This window comes from Myripristis murdjan, chromosome 16 (assembly GCF_902150065.1).
Source record: "Myripristis murdjan chromosome 16, fMyrMur1.1, whole genome shotgun sequence".
Classification (NCBI taxonomy): Eukaryota; Metazoa; Chordata; class Actinopteri; order Holocentriformes; family Holocentridae; genus Myripristis; species Myripristis murdjan.
Genome location: NC_043995.1, coordinates 17,179,834 through 17,198,578, shown reverse-complemented (window position 1 = coordinate 17,198,578; position 18,745 = coordinate 17,179,834). Strand labels below are relative to the sequence as shown.

General features: G+C 41.2%; 1 protein-coding gene across 2 annotated transcripts; it reads left to right on the top strand.

The window, feature by feature from the left end:
• Window positions 1-315: 315 nt before the first annotated feature.
• tax1bp1b (Tax1 (human T-cell leukemia virus type I) binding protein 1b) lies at window positions 316-18,716 on the top strand. 2 transcript variants are annotated; one of them, XM_030071759.1, is made up of 18 exons: window positions 316-435; window positions 2,959-3,152; window positions 7,418-7,520; window positions 7,932-8,122; window positions 8,319-8,477; window positions 9,516-9,664; window positions 10,341-10,431; window positions 11,890-12,075; window positions 12,249-12,500; window positions 13,268-13,441; window positions 13,763-13,835; window positions 14,437-14,555; window positions 14,754-14,879; window positions 15,469-15,555; window positions 16,156-16,354; window positions 16,930-17,087; window positions 17,268-17,353; window positions 17,650-18,716. In XM_030071759.1, exons 2-18 carry the CDS (start codon window positions 2,976-2,978, stop codon window positions 17,846-17,848), a joined length of 2,529 nt encoding a protein of 842 aa, XP_029927619.1. In that variant the 5' UTR covers window positions 316-435; window positions 2,959-2,975; the 3' UTR covers window positions 17,849-18,716. The 2 variants fall into 2 exon arrangements, with proteins under 2 accessions (XP_029927619.1, XP_029927620.1); XM_030071760.1 differs by lacking the exon at window positions 15,469-15,555.
• Window positions 18,717-18,745: the final 29 nt, after the last annotated feature.

Genomic DNA, 18,745 nt, shown 5'->3' with positions numbered 1-18,745 from the left:
AGAAATATGCCGTTTAAGAACATATTTTTATTTCCAGTTTCCCATTAGATATTACATTATGATTGTTGGTTTTAATGCAATAATTTTGAATGTATACGTTTACGATGACATTAAATTTAACCGTCTACGATGTGAAGAATAGACTATGATTCTTGGTCGCATGGTGTTAATCCATTTGCGAGTGACTAATGAGTCATGATTGTCAAGCTCACTGTAGATATCAGTGTGGGATGGTTTCGCTGCATAATGAACTGCTACAGTGTGGGAGTCACTATTTGTAACAAGTTGACTTGCGGGGTTCCCAAAAGTGTCTTTCCGGAAATGACGTAATGTTGTTGTTATTCCAGGAAGAGGGCACGGGAAAGCACTGAACTGCGTCAACAATTATTTTGATGATAGATTTGGTTTTCGGCGAGATTTCAACATGGCAGCAAGGTATGTGTGAGGCTTGTTCTGTGAATTTGTCGACATGAGAACGATTTATGAAAAGCCGTCCGTTTAACTTTTGTTTTCTGACGTTACCTCATGCTAACTGCTAGCTGGCTAGCTAACAAACGAGCATCGTCGATCAGCTGGCGTGCTAAGCTAGCTGGTTTAACGGGGAGGACATCGCTCTAACCTAGACGATTAAGTCAAGCAAATATGCCTCTAGGTAAAGCAGTAGATTTTTAAAATCATGAATACGTCTGTGTTTCATGTTACACCGCAATATGAAGTGCGCACATAGCCAGATATGATCTCTGTTTTGACCAAATTAGGCCTCGCCTCGCTAGTAGTTTGTAGTTGACAGTTTTCAGCCATTACAGCAGGGATGTCTGGGCCTAACTTTAAAGATAACGTCATCCTGCTTTGCAACGCTGTACATGACTGAGTTTTTTGCCGTAAGCTTTTGAGTTTCGTACTATCATCTGTGAAAAGAATTGGCGTAGGCAGATGTGACAAAGTTTCACTGCTCTAGGCCTTGAGCTTAAGGGGATGGCCGTCATGGAGCAGAGCTCACGTTGTCATGAGTTAGAGAAAACAAAACAGTATTGTAATGTAGATTCAAGTTGTCCATACTATTATGTGATCAAGAAAGGCTGTATATTGGTGCCACATTGAAAGTGAATGGGACACCGATTGTGTCAACTTGGTTTATTTATAAGAGCATATATGTTTATTTATTTGACACTGTCCATGTTACTCTGAAACAATACTTGCTTGTATGTAAATTTGTAAATAACTTGCTCCACAAATCATCACCGGCCCATTGTTGCTTACAAAGTCATTAAGTCGCATCACAAAACTGTGTCCTAGGTCACTGAGGTCACCAGCTCAAGGATGAAGCTTCTGAAAGCTTTGCAAGAAAGAAAAAGCTAGAATATTCTATTTACACTCTAACCTGTGGGCCTATTCAGTTACTCTGTCACATCTATTTGAGTAGGACTGCATTTTGATCCGTTAACTCAGCTCATAATTCCTGGCCATAACAGCCTATTTTATTCTGTTTCTTAGGTTACACATTTTAACCTACAGTAATGATGGCAGCTAGTTTGTGTTTCTCCAAGAAGTTAGTATCTCTTAAACTTGAAAATATGGTAGTTAAAATGTTTTCTGAAAATTTTATTAGCTGTAAATTATTAAATAAGCTCCTTTCAAATAGTAAGAAGGTTTGTGATATTAAATTATTTTAAGCCATGCCTCTTTCAGACCTACCTCAAAAGCATCATCAGTATTTTATTGAATGACATATATTTGCAATTGGAAGAAAGATTGAAAGAAACATAACAACATACAGGCCTTGTTTTGCAGACAGTTTGTGACATGGTTGCTTTTATTTCACAGTACATAGTAGAGGATCAAAGCTAATATTGAGAGAGAGAGAGAGAGAGAGAGAGAGAGAGAAATAGAAATGGGCATCACATGCATCAAGAGGCATGGACAGGATTTGAACCCAGTGTCTTGTGTTAAGATAATATGTGCCTTAGAGCTTTTCCATATCATCGTGTTAAATTCAGGCCATATCAGATTTTGGCATTGTGTTATGAACTTGTCATTTTGTTCACTGTGCAGAGACAGGAATTCATATTTATCATGTATGTGTGCAATCCATGTTAACAGGTGCAGCTTATGTTTTACCACCAAATCTCACATACATTAGTAACAGTTATATTCACTGTCTGAACATCAACGTCTAGCTTCATTTTAACCACAAAATATGAAATGAAATAAGAGTTGACTGGTGTCCGCTGGTTATTGTTTTCTGCATGGCGGAATACCCAAGAGTTTGTTTGTTTGTTTGTTTTTTTGGGGTGGGGGGGTGGGGGGGGGTGATTGGCCTGTCAGTTAACTTACCTCTGAAGCACTGGGAACAACATCGACACCAAAGTCACCCTGTTGATTTTTTGCTGTGATACTCTCTGCTTACCCTTTAGCATACACTGTGCTGAATGATGGCATGCGACTAGTGTTCCCCTGACATATGACACTGGCACACACAGCAAGGTCAATGAGAACAGAGCTTGCACAGCAAGGCAAATGGTGGACTTGGAAAGCGAAATGAAGATATCCTCTGAGGCTTTGCATTGGTTGTGCATAAACATGCAAGTAAAGGCAAATGTATTGCAGTAACTTCTTTAAGCTGTTAGATGACCACCAGCATATTGACTGTGCACTGTGGCAGTTCTCTGTTAATAGCCAAATTACTGGTCACAGATACAATGTTATGCTCATAGTGTAGGTTTCAACAGTGGAAAACCTTAGGTAGCAGTCATGTTTTTCCTAGGCTCCATTAGATGTCGTCTCTTTAGTCATGACATGTTGTACAATAACTGGGTAGGTCAGTGCAATAAAGTGTAATGCAAATTGAGTTAGCGATACTCTGTCATATGTGGGTGTGTACTAAGGCAGTGATATGTGATATGGTCATATCACACACAAAAATGTGCTAATAATCTGCCTCTGCCTCTGCCCATGTAGCCGGTGCTGAGTAATTTATGGCACTGTTCCTGGACGGGACTTTTGTCGGCAACAACATGGACACATCAAACTTTGCCCACGTGATCTTTCAGAATGTGGGGAAGAGCTACCTGCCCCATGCTGCACTGGAGTGTCATTACACCCTCACACAGTTCATTAAACCACATCAGAAGGACTGGGTTGGCATATTCAAGGTGAGTGCTGGTCTTCTATTTAATACAATAGTTTTTGACTGGATTCATGTATTGGTATTGTTATTGACCAGAGCCCTTTATGATGTGCATTGTGAGGTAAATCCTGTGCCGTCACAGTTGAACTATGTAGAAAGTTTATCACAGCTAACTTAGTGACTGACCTAAAAACCTTATGACTCTGTGCCAGTGGCTTTTAGGCAGCCATCCCTCAGGATTTCATCTTGCAGAAGTTCCATTACAGAGATTTTAGTATTAAAGGGAGGGACTAAGTATTGACGCATTAGTGAGTGAGAGTGTGTTGGAGATTATGAGCGCAGCCATTGTCGTGTTCATTTGAAAAATGAGCCTGGCACACAGAGTGGAGCTTTTTCGACCCCCATCGCACACTTGAGTGTCCCAGATGGATCTGGTTATAGGAGGACATTAATTCCAATACAGTGGCTGTAATTGATTTTAGCCTCCTCTGCAGTGAATGATGGGGGTGCAGGGCAGCATGGGGCCTCAGGCTCCTGGAGACCAGCAGGCTTGTTACTTCACAGGAACCTGGACCTGAGGAGATGGAAACTGGGATCAAATCAGGCCAGATCATAACAGTTCAAACTAATGGTTCTCTCTGTTGGCATTAGATTCTTTTTCTCTGCTGATGTCATTTTCTTAATTGTTGTTGTATAGCTTTTGGTCTCATAACACAGTATATTTCCTCTTATAAATTCAATGCATATATAGTCAAGCTAGTGACTGGAAAAAGGTGTTTGTTTATGGCCTACCTTGTTTTATGAATCAATGAATAGATTATAAAGCAGTTGGATGGTGCTGTACAGTTAACATGAGTCGACTTGTCTATAATACACAGGCATGTTTAAATGCTTCACGTCCACCATGTCCATTCTTCGAACATGCAGTATTTTTGTTTGCTTAGAATGAAAAACAGATTTTGTTTAGTACATTTTTACATTGAGATTTTCATTACTTTTATTCATTGGGTGTATTTCAGAAATTGACAGTTACATTGCCGCATTTCTTTGTAAAATCCCCTGGTAGACCTGAGCCTTAATTGTTGACATATTTCATATGGTGTCAAAATAAGTAGTTTGTTGTTTTGTTTCTGAACAAGGGAATAACCTTAAACTGACTTCATAAACTCAGCGTGTTCTTCCCATGAAACTTTGTTTGGATGTGTGGGAGAGAGCCATACAGAGAATTGTGCCAAGCCTGAGTGAGAAATGAGGTTATGTTAGGCTACCGAGGGTGGATCGGGTAATGTCTGGAAGGCGTTGAATTACTGAATTCAGCATCCTGTTGTAATTGGATGGCATACCACATTGTGTTTTTCCCTTAAGTTAGGCACCAGCTGGCAGTATATTTCTTAAATCCCCTAAGTCCTTGATCCTCAGAAACACAGATTTGAGGTGGAAGAGGCTGAGGGCTGCATCATAAATCACAAAAATGTTGTTGCCTGTGCTGACAGATGAGAGGTTTGGTGCCAAACGCTAGCATTTACATGCAAAGAGATACCTTGTATGTCTTGAGTCAGTTTGGCTGAGGTAGTGTAGTCGTGGCACCGTATCACACATGATGTTGCTGTTGGCTCCCTTCACAGGCCTCCCTGGCATTAAAGTGCACCTTGGGTGATCTGCTTGTGATTGGGTAGTGCAAAAACATGTAAAACCAAGATGTAAATGCACTCAACAGGCAAAATCCAGTCATCCACACCACCTCTGAAGGAAGTCAGAGACACATGGGACCACATAGCCAAAGTAGTGTAAATGCATTGCATCTTCAGTCCAGTTGGGAAGCACAAGTAAAACAAACAGTAACATGTTACCAGTAATGGATTTTTCAGGACATTCATAGATGAGGAACAAATGAGACAAGATATTTCTCCTATCAATTTTAAATAATGTAAATAATGTGAGAGGAATCGATGTAGACGACAGTCTGGTGGTGGGAGGAGAAATTCAGTGTGGATTCACGAGATGCTTGTTACACCAGGTGTAAATGTAATTAATCTAAAAGATTTATAGTAATTGTTTGAGTGCCGCCACTTTCTCTAGGGTGTGGCTCTATCTGTTGCTCCCCCTTATTTGAGAGTAGGGCGTGCTCAGGATGTACAGGCTGGACTAGCTGGAGTCACATGGGCTTAGAAATGGTTCCGTACAGTTCAGTGGTTCAGAAATGTGACCAGTCAACATAAATGTCAGTTAGTTTGATATGAAGGTTGTTTATCTCTCGATGAAAAGGTGTCCAGTAGAGAGGCAATCACTTTCATATATGCTGTCTAATTTATCAGCAAGTATGTCAACCTAAAATTTGCCAATGTAATAATTATATAGTGTTGCTTGCCAAGTTAAACAAGCCCCAGTTGGCTGCAACTATCTATTTATCATCAATAGATATGGACAGGTTCTTGTTTGAACATGGGCAGAAACAGCCTTTGGCCCTTTGATGTTGGAACATTTACCATAAGGCGTGATGTGAGCTGCTCTACACTTCATAGAGGAATGCTGTTCGGACAGGTTGTCACAGTGGCCTAGAAAAAGGCAAATGCAGCTTTATAATTAACCTGTCGCAGAGCACAGCCTCCCTGCATGATTCATGGACAACCTGCCCATGAATCCTTGCAGTCTGACTGGCACAGAGACAGTACACTACCTGCTGCAGCAGTGTTCAACGACTCCTGTGAGCTCTCTCACAAAAGTATGAATCTGCTGGAATGTTTTTGTGAAACATTATGTTTAAACTTGGCATTTAAGGATAATTTATTTTAGTAGGCTCTGTGATTATTCATATTCAGTAACTTCTACTTGTCTTGTTGCTTTGGGGATATTTTGTGTTGCAGGGAAAAAAATGTGTAGCCTGTTTATGTCTGTATTTAGGTGAATATTGCACTGTTGATGACAAAAGTGATTTGTTTTTATTTGAGGGACTTTTTATGTTTATTTATGCTGCCATCATTTTGCCACTGCTGGAAAATCATGGACCACAATGGAAATAAGTTATCCTTGATGACTCCTTACAATTGCAAATTTATTTTAAAAAAGTTATCAAAATAGACTTAACTAAATTAAAAGTAACCTAAAATCAGTGCTCCTGCCTCAGTCACCAGTCTACAAAGATCCAGTAAAGACCCAAGGGCTGGGCCATGTGATTGAATGTTTTTATGGTGGCTTTGTGCCTCTGTCTCGTCCTAGTTATACACACTGCAGGCCCTCTGGTGTAAGTGAAAGAGTTCCTCTCAGAGTTTTTCACCCACTGCCACCTCTGCAGCTCTAATGAGTAGAATAGTGAGGGCTAGCCTTCAGTAATGACACTCACTAACTAGGTGCATGTTTTAATTGCTTCCTGTGCTTTATTGCTGGAGGCTGGAGCTCCACTGGTAACAACTGGGGGCTTTGGAACACCAGAGCCTTCTATCTCTGGCTCTGATGAAAACTCACATTATTGCAGCTGGAGGCTGTTTGTACACAGGTGAGAAAACAGGCTGCACAGATAGTGAAGAAAGTTTGCCCACACAGGAAAAAAAAAACAAGATCTGCTGCAACTTTACAAAAACAGAACCTTTCTGAGTGAAACCGAGCTGCATGAATATTTTAAAATTAATTTTGGACCACGCTTTACAAAGTGTCAAATCTTAAACTGTGTTTTGTGGCTGATGTAATAGGCTGGTTTGACTGGGCTTGTTACGGATGCATGTGTGTGTGCCTGAGTGTGCACACGCAGAAACCCAGCCAGCTCGACGTGACTCTGATTTTGTTTGACAGTTTTATGGCAGTAGGCTGAAGTTATGGATGTATTTTCTGTACCAACCCCCCCTCATCAACCATCAGTTAACAACACATAAAATACATATAATTACATTTTGGTTTTCATTTTGAAGTTGCCTATGTATAAAATTTTCACCTATTTTCCTCTTCCTGTTTGAAGTGAGTTGTAGCTGCGTTTCCACAGTTTGGCTTGTTCATGACAAGGGCCTGGCCACATGCACATGGTGACCGGTCGTTGGAATGGTTCACTGAATGATCGGGGTTTTTTTTCTGCTCAGAAATAATGTCACAGTGAAGACTTGGACTTACGCTACAATGCCAGCGTATACTGAGAGCCCCTAAATTACCATAATAAACAAACTGCTTCAGATATTTGGAGGAGGCACTTTCCGGATTTAAGGATTCAAAGAGCTCCTTGTTTGCTAATCCTCCATTGTTATTATCCTACACAGATGTGGTGAGAGTGTTGGGTTGAATCTATTCCTCTTTACTGTCTTACAGGTAGGTTGGAGCACAGCAAGGGACTATTACACATTCTTGTGGTCGCCTCTCCCTGAGAACTACGTGGAAGGCACCGCAGTCAACAGAGCTGTGGTGTTTCAGGGTAAGATCATACCATGGTTTTATATAACTTTGACACCCGCTCATAACCACATGTCAGAGGACTGTTAAAACTTCAGCATCAGATCAGTGGACACTATTAAATGAAAAACTGTACCTAGAAATCTTTATCGTAGTGTTAACAGTGCCATATCAGTTTCTTTATTTTTTACGGTCTGCCTATTTTAGTATATGGTACTACACTGTGAGAAATGGCAGGAAAGAGAGAGAGCGACACGGGACAGTACTTGTCGGACTAAAACCGACAACATCGCAAATATGTAGTTCATGTCCGCAACAACACAGTTGTATCTGTGCTTATTTGAGGTTAGAAGTTAAAATCAGGCTGACGTCATACACCGAAAGGTTTTCTGAGGACAGTCTACCCTAATTGCATTCCCTTTTTCTTCTGCAGGATATTATGTGCCCAACGACGACGGTGAGTTCTACCAGTTCTGTTATGTGACTCACAAAGGAGAGATCCGGGGCGCCAGCACACCATTCCAGTTTCGTGCCAACAGCCCTTCAGAGGACGAGCTGCTGACTGTGGAGGATGAGTGCAACTCTGATATTCTGGTGGTCACCACCAAGGCGGGCTTCCTGGAGGTACGGTGTACCCCAGCGCTACCAAACATGTCCATATTCTCAAATTCTAATTGGTTATACATCCAGCTCTGCTTATTAGGTCTCTGTTTGGGGTCATATTAAAATGACATAGATATAATTCCATTGTTTTAAACTTGTCAGTGAAATAATTATGTGATTAGGTTGAACGTCTGGAACAATTTCTCTCTCTTTGCAGCAAAAGATGGAAGAAGCCCAGAGAGAGAAAGAGGAGCTGGTCAAAAACATGGCGCTCCTCCAGCAAGAGAAGGAGCAGCTGGAAGGGGAGAAGGAGAACCTTCTGAAGGAGTGTGAGCAGGAGAAGGAGACCTGCGCCCAGCTGAGACGAGAGAACCAAGTAAGCTGAGCATAGACAAGGAGTCAAGGAACGAAAAGGAAACACTAAACAGGGTTTAGACGGCCATGCCTGTCCATTTGTCAAACTCAAATTTGGTAAATTAAATGTTTTGCTTTGTTTGGATTGCGTACTTACACTTAGTTGTCAGTTTAGCAGCATATGCCGTAAAATTATATTTGCCAGTTTATATTATTAAGTTTGTACAATAAAAACTAGACAAGGGGCTCTTGTCTAGTTGTTGCAGTTTTCCTGAGGCTCGCTTCTCATTTGGCCTTGTAGTCTCTTGGCACCCCCTAGCGAAAGCCTATATTAATATCCCTTCACAGAGCTATCCAAAGTCTTTATCCGCCCAAAGAATAAATCAGACTCTGACAGATAGGAATATTGAGATTATCAAAGTAGTTATTTGTTTTTTGTTTTTTTTAATAGCATACTATCAAGTGTATCTTAAAAGCCGTGTCAGTGATAATTCATACAGCTGTCACGTGCTGTAAATCTGCCGGGTTTTAAAACGGTTTTCAGATGAAAACATGATTACAGATTTTGTGGCTGTTAATTTTATGGCTATACTTTTATATGATTTTTTTATGTGGTGTGAATAAAATGATTCCAAAATTCAGCCTATAAACATACTGTAAAAAAATACATTACCCTTTGGTTTTTTGCTGCAGTGACACTCTCCCTAACTAAAAGTCTAAAAACTGCTGCCAAAATTAATATCCATTTGCATTCAGCATTGCATCTCAATAAGAATATTTTTATTTAGTGTCCGAAAAGGTTTTACAAGGAAACTAGCATTGTTGGCCGTGTTGGTTATTAAATCTATGAAGATTTTAACTGCTCCTGGCACAAAATGGAGGAAATAATTCTAATGATTCAGAGGTCATAATAAATAATGATAGCAGTGCTTCTTTATTAATACAAAAGCATGGATTTTATTTCTGCTTTGCTGTGAATTTATTTGCTTTTCCTAAAAAAAAGAACAGACATAATTTCAGTACCAGTATACACAATGCTCTATGTGTAATTGTCTCCCAGGAGGTGCAGAATTCCTCCCAGGCCCTGCAAGAGGAGAGGGAGGAGGTGAAGAGGCGGCTTGAGGAGGCCACAGCCCGGGTCTTGCAGCTGGAGGAGGACCTGATTGGAGTCACCCAAAAAGGCTTGCAGAAGGAAACTGAACTAGACAGGTGAGTTCAAAATGGAGAGGTTGGTGAGAGATAGATAGTCACTGGTTACTTTTACATGTACAGAGAATCATGTTTTTTTATGTGGTTACCCAGATGGCCTTACTTTGGGTCACTGTGTGTAAAAATGACTGCTTGGTCAGAATAAACTACGTAATTCAGGACAACTTGCAGTCGAGATTATGAGTAACCTCATTAGGATGCTGTTTTTAATCCAATCTGAAGAGGCAACAGTTACATGTGAACGCCTCACCCTTTTCACTTTTTTGCCATTTGTTTAAATACAGACTTGTTGAGGATTATGGGTTCAATGTGATGTCAGCACTGAGGTATAATTGTTTTTGATATAAGGTTAGGAGTGTCATGAAGACGCCACGTACTCACAGCATCACCATTTTCCCAACATGGACATTCAACGACTGTCAGACTCAAACCGGAAGGGGTAGCCGGTAGCTGCACCTTTCCAAACTTTTTTGTCAGGCAACAGCTGCAGGAACCCACAAATTGACAAGAATGTTGTATTCGCTGACTTATTCAACAGTGTGACTTAATAGCTGGGTGTATGGGAAAAGGTTTAACTTAAACTGACCTATCGCCACGTTTCCCTGTGAATGTACACGAAGCCGCTGCGAGGACTGATGCAATAGATGACTAACAGCTGTGATGACCTGTTTCTCAGTCTGAAGGATAGGGTGAAGAAACTCACAGCTGAGAAGGAGGCCCTTGATTCTCATCTAAAGAATGAGAGAGACGAGAAGGAACTCTACAAGGTAATGCTCCGTGAATCGCTGTGTGTTGCACATATGCCATCAGTATAATTAAATAATTTTCATTGCGATCATGCTTCTCCTGTGGTTGTCCTTAAAAGTGTGTCCTGTGTGTGACATTAAAATAAATAACAGAAAAAGTAATGTCAAGGTTCAACTGGCTCAGTGGCTCTGTGGATAGTCACGTTCAGTGAGAGACCCACTGTTTGAAAAAGAACCACACCAATGTATTAGCCATTGCATTGAAAATCAGGTATATTTTTCATTACTGCCGACCAGTTTAAAAAAAAAATCCCATACTTTTTACTTCCAGGCAGCCATTCCTTTGCACTCATTTTAGTATGAAAGAAAAACAACTTACAAGGACCTGAGGCTTACTTGAGATAGGTAATCCATCACAGTCAGTATCCTGCCTGACCTTAATTTTTGTCACAGTTACATTTGGTAATGCCTGCATGCCTGTATGTATTTGAAAAGTCTATGCAATGTCTGGTGCGTTCAAATGCTAGTGGGAAGCTCAGAAATTTGGGATTTCAAAGTGGGCACAATCATCACAATCACATGGTGTTTGATTGAAAATCTGAGACAAATAATAAACAGACATGGGCATCATACAAGAATGATGTGGATTTGGCTACTTCTGCTATAAAAAAGATGCATGGTGATAGTTATGATGGATAGCTAGTCTGGCTAACTACCAAATAGGAACTTAGGTTTTCTGGTTTATGGTTTAATACATTCATGACATCTGAGCCAGGTACTGCCTAGAGATTTTTAAGGCAGGTTTATTGCCTGAACACTTGAATTTAAAAAAATAGGGAAACTGAGTAAACTTTCAAAAAAAGTATGATATACTTAGGAAAATAGTCAGTAGTAATGTAAAGTATGTATGCAATGTCATAATTGGGCTAAATGTGTAAAAACACTTCTGTGGTCCTTTTTAAAATACTGCTTTTTACATTAGATTGCAAACACTTTGAGGTCCGTTTCATTGTCTTTCACTCTATGTTTTTCACTCTTTACTTTTGCGATAGTTGTGTATACTTTTGCCCAAATATTTAGTCTAAACAGGGCATGCCTTATTCTGTCCTTCTCTGGTCTGTCTGGTGTTTCTTTGTCTTTGTTGTGGCGGGTCCGGCTCTGGAATTGGGAGTGGCACATACTGTCACCACGGAAACTGAGCCAAAAACCCACACCTAATTTAACTTGCACCATCATAGTGGGGCCGTAGCTCAAGAGAGACTTTATAGGCCTATCTCAATCTCTGTTTTGTAATTAAAGTCATGCAACATTTATTTTAATAGTCATATGCTGTTTCGTACATGATCGTGATTGGTGCAGTATAAATGAGGCAAACACATATGAGCCTATGTTTTATAACTTCTCCTGAATTTTATAACTACCGCCTCTGTGTGTGTGTGTGTGTGTGTGTGTGTGTGCGCGCATGCATGTGCACAACAGATTCACCTGAAGAACCGGGAGCTGGAGAACACTAAGCTGAGTGCGGAGCTGCAGATGCTGAAGTCTGTGGATGTGAACAAGGAGAACACCATCGCCCAGTTTAAAGAGGAGGTGGGACGCCTGCAGGCTTGCCTCACCGAGAAGGAGAAGCAGCACAGAGAGGTTCTGGCCAAAGTCTCTCCCTTGGTACAAACATTTTGGTTTTAAAGCCCAGAAATAATAACATTTAGGTAGATCACATATACCATACATTTGACCAATTCTTACTGTATTAATAATGATATCTTGCGCTAGTTTCCTTGCCCAACCTAGTGCCTACCTGTCACTTCATACTCTCTCCTCTGATGTGTCTGTGGCAGGGAGATATGAAGGCACTGAAGGAGCAGCTGCGGCAGAAGGAGGAGCAGCTCCAGGCCACCCAGCAGCAGTCCTCCATGTTGGCCGCCGAGCTGAGGGACGTGTCGAGCGCCCGTGACCGCAGCATGTCCGACCTGTACCGCATGAGGCTGGAGGCTGATTCCCTACGCCAGGCCAAGACTGAAGCTCAGGCCCAGTGCCTCCGGCTGGAGCGCCTGGTGGAGCAGATGAAAGCAGAGGCCAAGCAGGAAGCAGTAAGACCAAAAATCAATATGTCTGTCAGCCTTTGTTGATTTTGAGTTTTAGCTCGATATATAACAATCATTTATTAGTACATATATATGTACTATGTATTATGTAGTGTACAGTTATATCTGCTAGAATATACAACCTCACATACTAAACAATCAAATTGGTGATTATCAAATTGAATATGATTAGACTGTCACTTTCAAGTAATGTTCTCTAATTGGCTTTATATCACATTCCATGAAAGATTGTAAATAGTATGATATTCATCATAGTATGTGTTTATGGAAAGATGAAAACCAACAATATTGAAAAAAATGGACAGCTTATGTAGAGATTTTACATATCTTGCTATATTCAGTGACAAAGTGTGTAAGACATAGAGGGCAATAATGGAAACTGCACCAAAATGGTTGTCTTGGTGTGGGGCATTTCTTTGCACAGTTTAAACACAGCCAAATCGAGACCACATCGGCGAATGGAAAGGCTCTACCCCGTGATGCATTTCTTCCATGATACTCACAGTTTTTTTTTTGGAGGACTTTTATGCTACCCTCAACCAAACGTGACTCCTCCAAATTGAACAGCCCGTTGCTGATTGCAGACATATGCCAAGGTGTCAGTGAAGCTTTTACGGGAAATTCATTTGAGAGCATTCCTTTTGAATGGCGTAGAACAATGTTTTTTTTTTTTTTTAAATCTTATCATAGACATCCTAGTTGATCACTCACATTAATGTCTCAACTTTTCTTCCCATAATGCTTTGTGTCAGCATGCCAAGGCAGAGGAAGAAGCTGCTGCAGACCCAGCCATTGTAGCAGAGCTGCAGAGAGAGGTGGAGGACCTGAAGCTGCGGCTGCACATGGCCGCAGAACACTACAAGGAGAAGTACAAGGAATGTCAGCGACTGCAAAGACAAGTGGCCAAGCTCTCTGAGCAGCAGGGGGTATGTCTGACTGGCTCAAATATAAATTTGTTTTGCTGTTTGCTCTCTCCATGTGTGCCTGTCCAGCTAATGCCCGTGCTACGTGACTCTTTCAACTGTTTTTTATTATGTTTTCTCTTGCCTTGTGCAAACTGCTAGCCTTCTTGTCCTCTCTACTGTTGCATGTGTTTTTGTTTCAGTCCCTTGCCCCCGGTTCCTGTCTATGTGAATGCAATTGTGTTTTCATTTGAATTATATTCTGAAATAAAGGTTAAAAATTGAATAAATGAAGTAAATTGGTTAGTAATGCTGAAGTTACTTTTTATTTTGTCCTGTCTGTAGGAGCAGAAGAAGAGCTCAGCAGCAGAGGCCATAACAGTCCCTGCATCAGTGAGTCCAGACACATCTGTGCCAGGTATCTATACCTCAGTCAAATGTCATTTATTGTGTGGTGAATTTCCATTACGCTGTAATGATTCGTTGACATCGTTGCATTTGCATATTTATGACCGCCATGCTGTTCTGTTTTGATTATCTCTGGGGAAAGTCCAAACCTGGAGTGTCCATCAGTTGTTTAATGTAATGCACATAACTGTGAGAACATGCAAGGTTGGCCTGCTGAGCTAGTTAACTAGTTAGGCTTATGTTATTATGTGGCAAAAAAAAAAATAGCAATACTGTCTAATGAATAGTCACATTTTGAACAGGTTGTATTCAGTAAGGTGGTTTACACAGATTTGCAAAAGTGAGGTATTTGAGGGCTGCTGATTTTAAACATATAAGAGGGTGTAATTGGATAAGAATGAGTTTTAGTGACATATTTTGTATAAGTTGTTAATCAATTGTGAAATATTCCATTTTGAAAGTTTTTATATTATATAATGGATTATAAATTGTAGGTTCTTCTTTTACCTCTTAAAATAATAAAGTGACAAGTGCATAACAAAGAACTGTTAGCTGTGGCCTTGGTTGACTCACCTCAGCAAACTGTTTGACTTGGTTTGCTGTGTTCACAGGGAGCCCTGGTGCCCCAGATCCCATGCTGGAGGCCATCATCCAGGAGAAACTCAAAGGCATCAGCAGAGAGTCATCTGACAGGAGTGACAAGTACAAGAAATGCAAACAGATGCTGATGGTAAGAAACTCTTTAATTTGTACATCCTGCCATATTTTTTTTCTCTAAATCAGTTAATGAAATCCTCTTGTGGAAGAATTGTTTACGACCCAGGTGTGGTATGCTCTGGATCTGCATTTTTCTGTGGAGCGGCCTTAGATGAAAAGAGGACGCGATTGTCAAGGCAGGGTTGGTTAATGTTGTCTTATCATTCTGTAGGAAGAGAAGGAGCGTAGCTGCATGTTTGCTGATGAGCTGGCCAAGATGGAGGTGAAACTGAAGGAGCAACTGAAGACCAATGAGAATCTGAAGCTGCAGCTGGCAGCAGAGGAGGACCGCTACAAGGTTGGTGCATGCAAGAGACAGCTGAGAGTCCAGACGTGGGACAGCCCTCAGGCAGTCGGCTGCCAACCGTGTTCTCCAGTTTCTACCAAGCGGAGCTGTCTGTGGACAGTTAATACTAGAAGTCTGACTTTCTTTTTTTAACTGTTGTGTATGGCTGGTTTAGCTCAGGGATCCAGCCTTTGATGCTATCTCTCCAGTTGAACACAGCCCCGCTGACAGTGTTGTTTATGAGCAGGCCTACTTAGAGAAGATGTTTTACTGCTGTTTATGTCAGGCTCTGGAGACATGAGAAGCTTGGCTCTGCAGAGGCCTTTCTAGTTGCCTGGCTAATGCTGTAGCTGGCGCAGGTCAGGCGGATATTTGCTCAGTGTCTCAGAGGAATTCAAACAGGTTGTTTTGTTTTGAGCCCTGCTCTAAATAAATCAGTCTTCACCAAAGGGAAGGTTTTTATGGCTGTGATCAACAAATGTCATGCCTCGAGGTCTCTGAGTATTTCAGTCATGCATTTTTCTAGAACATGATTTTCAAACATTTTAGACCTGAAAATATTAATTCATTATTCTTTTTTTGTCTCTTTTGTTTAATGCAGAGCCAGGTGGCTGAGAAGGGGCGGGAGCTGAAGGAGCTGAAGGACACTTTAGCACTTCTTGTGAAAGAGAAGGAAAAACTGGAGGGGGTTAGTGACAGCTTTCATTTTCTCCTTTATAGACTTCTTCCACTCTAAAAATTGCTTGAAAAGTGCCATTCCCCCACCATTTTCCTTCACTCAATCTGGTCTGGTTTTAACATGTGTCTAATTGTAGAAGCAAAGTAAATGAGTTCTTATTTTCCATTCCATTACTTAGGACCACAGCAAGGTCCTGACTGACCTAGAATACTGCTTGGAGGTAATGCTGTTACAGCTAAGAGGAGAATGACCCAATTTGAGGTTTAGACTGTAAATTAAATTGGCGCCTGAAACTAACAACAATAAAACACAGCCTGCCATTCCCTTTGAAAATGAGAGAAGTTTCTTTTTTAATGAAGATGATAATTAAACTGTTTGTGTGAGTGAGAGAAAAGGCAAAAAATTCACAGCTCAGGAGTGGCTGTGTGATTCTAGGGAGTCATGTATTGTTTTCCTGGAAAGACTTGAAGGACCCAAGAGATCCAGATATGCAGCCTCTCAAAACACAGGCTGATCTTTTGAGTGGAGTTCATTAGAACCAAAAATTTGCCCCAGTAGTTTTTGTTATCATAAAGATTATTCATGAAATTCTGTTGTGGTGTCCCCAAGGAGCTCCAGAAGGGCAGCGGCAGAAAGGCGGATCAGGTGGGTGGTGAGAAAACCAGCCTGGAGAGCATCCAATCAAGTGTGCCTGTATTCCTGCAGTATCCTGTCCCATACACCCAGGATGCCCCCACCCCTCTGCTCCTCTCTCAGAGCCCCACCGAGCTGCATTTTGGGAACCCTTACTCCATCTCAGACTCAAAAGGTTGGTCCGAACTTCTATGCTTTTCAGAGATTTTCTGTGAATAACCGGTCCTGATGCAAATACTTAAATATCTTGCAACACTTCACATGGATTAAAAGCCTTCTATATACAGCTAGTTCATGACTTGATCAGTTAACAAAATGGCCAACCAATGGCTGTACATAGGCCTTCATCATGGCAACATCAGAGTACCCTGATGAAGGACTGATGTTATTTAATTGTTCAATCATGAACTATCCACATATTTAAGGCATTTTATCCACATGAAGAGTTTCCTTCCTTCCCAGTGCTCCGGTTTCCCATGCCATCAAAAATATGTATGTTAAGTTGATTATCGTGTCAGTGCCTTTGACCTAGGTACTGGCAACACATTGCAGTTGGTCCGGGCCAGGCACTGCACAGTGGCTGCCGATGGCCCCTAATACTTAGAATGGTTTAAATGCAGAAGACTAATTTCCCCACGGGGATCAATGAATCTTAACATAACTTTTTTCAGTTTGCTTGTTTTTGGACCCATGGATTTTTCCAAAAAGAAGTGACATTTACAATAGTTGTCTGAATTTTCCCACTTGCAGATGAGGGTGATGAGGAATTCTCCGACGACCAGCTGCTCAGGCTGCCCCCTGTAGGCCCACCCTCCTGGGACAGCAATGTGGTGTGTATCCAGCCCACCCGCAACCACAGCCGGCCTGATGGTCATGAGGAGTCCGAGGAACAGCAAAATAACAACAATGTAAGTCTGACTCCCCACATGCAGTGTGTAGTTAACTCATAAAAACTTAAAGGACGGGCTGCTTTTTCTCCCTTGGATTAAATGGTCTTGAATGTTGGTGGGAGTTCCAGCAACAGTGGCTCCTTCCACTAACAGCAGATTGCCTTTGATTGTAAAATCCATTTTACCTTCCCTTTTCAGGGTAATACCAATGAACAGCCCGCAGCAAATGAAGCTCACAGCCCATACATGAATGATGGACAAACTGCCTTTTGCTTTGATCCCAGGTAACACACCCCAACACACCCAAACTCCTATAAAATGCCGTTCAGGTTTTTAGTTTGTTGCGCCCAACCTGTGCATTGTAACATGTGTAAACTGTTTGTTCTGCTGCACAACCCCCTTTTGTTGGTACTAGTAGCCCAGCAGGCCACCCACGTCGCCTCAGACAGATGCTCTTTATTAGCCTGTGCTCCTGGTTTGCCAACATCATCACTTGACTGCTTATTAACATGAGCTTTCTCTCCCTGCCTCTCTGTTTTCCCACCTCTTCTGCTGGTCTCCCTCTCTGTCCCATGGACAGCATGGACATGAAACGATGTCCGTTGTGTGAGGTGATCTTCCCACCCAACTACGACCAGAGCAAGTTCGAGGAGCACGTGGAGAGCCACTGGAAAATCTGCCCCATGTGCAGCGAGCAGTTCCCACTGGACTGCGAGCAGAAGGCCTTTGAGAACCACGTGCTCACTCACTTTGACGGCCACCCGCTTAACTTCGACTAGACAAATGGATGTGGAGAGTCAACCCATCCGGTCCGCCTACTTCCTGTCACCACTGAAACAAATCACTCTGCACTCTTTTCCGCATGTAATGGTGTGAAGATCCACTCTTTAGGACTGTTATTGACTTTCGCTTCATAACTTCAACTTAGAGAAATACTTCAAAGTGGTGTGACATTTTAAAATGACAGTATAGGCTAATTCAGTGTAAATCCCAGGGCTACTGAATCTATTTGAAAATCAGAGTGTTTTTATAGGTGAAAGAATTCCCTTCATTTGGATTTGAAAACTATTTTAGGGGGATAATACTGTTTGATGTATATGCTGGCTTTTATTTGACTGTGCTCTCACAGGACTGTTGGTGTACTAGACGAAACAAATCAGGGAAAAAGGCAACAAATGTTTACCAAACTTACATTTGAACCCATCCAGCCAAATGCTTCCCCCTTAATCATTATACAAGTCAGGTGTACATTGCATTTAGAAAGCAGCCTTGGTGCACTGTATGCAGTCAGGGAGATATAATTTTCTGATTACATCAAAACATGATTATATATTGTCAAATCATCTATTTTAGAATAACATATTGAAGCCAATGATGTCGTAAAAGCCTTGATAATTTGTGTATGATAGAATTTTGTCTTTTGTTAAGTTTCATCTTTTTGGCTTTTGTTCTTTCTTTAATTATTGTTTATTGTGTCTGGCTAAAAGAACCCTTGTATCATTAGCTAATCAGTGCATGCTGGGCTTCTGTTAGATTTCCTTCTTTCACTCTCATTTACAATATTAAGTTATTTTATCCATAGAAGCAGTTCATTTGTTAAGCGAGTTCCATGTATCAAGTATGAACTAATAAAGTCTTTGAAAACGATGTGTCAGCCAGTGTTAAGTGCAGTCAAA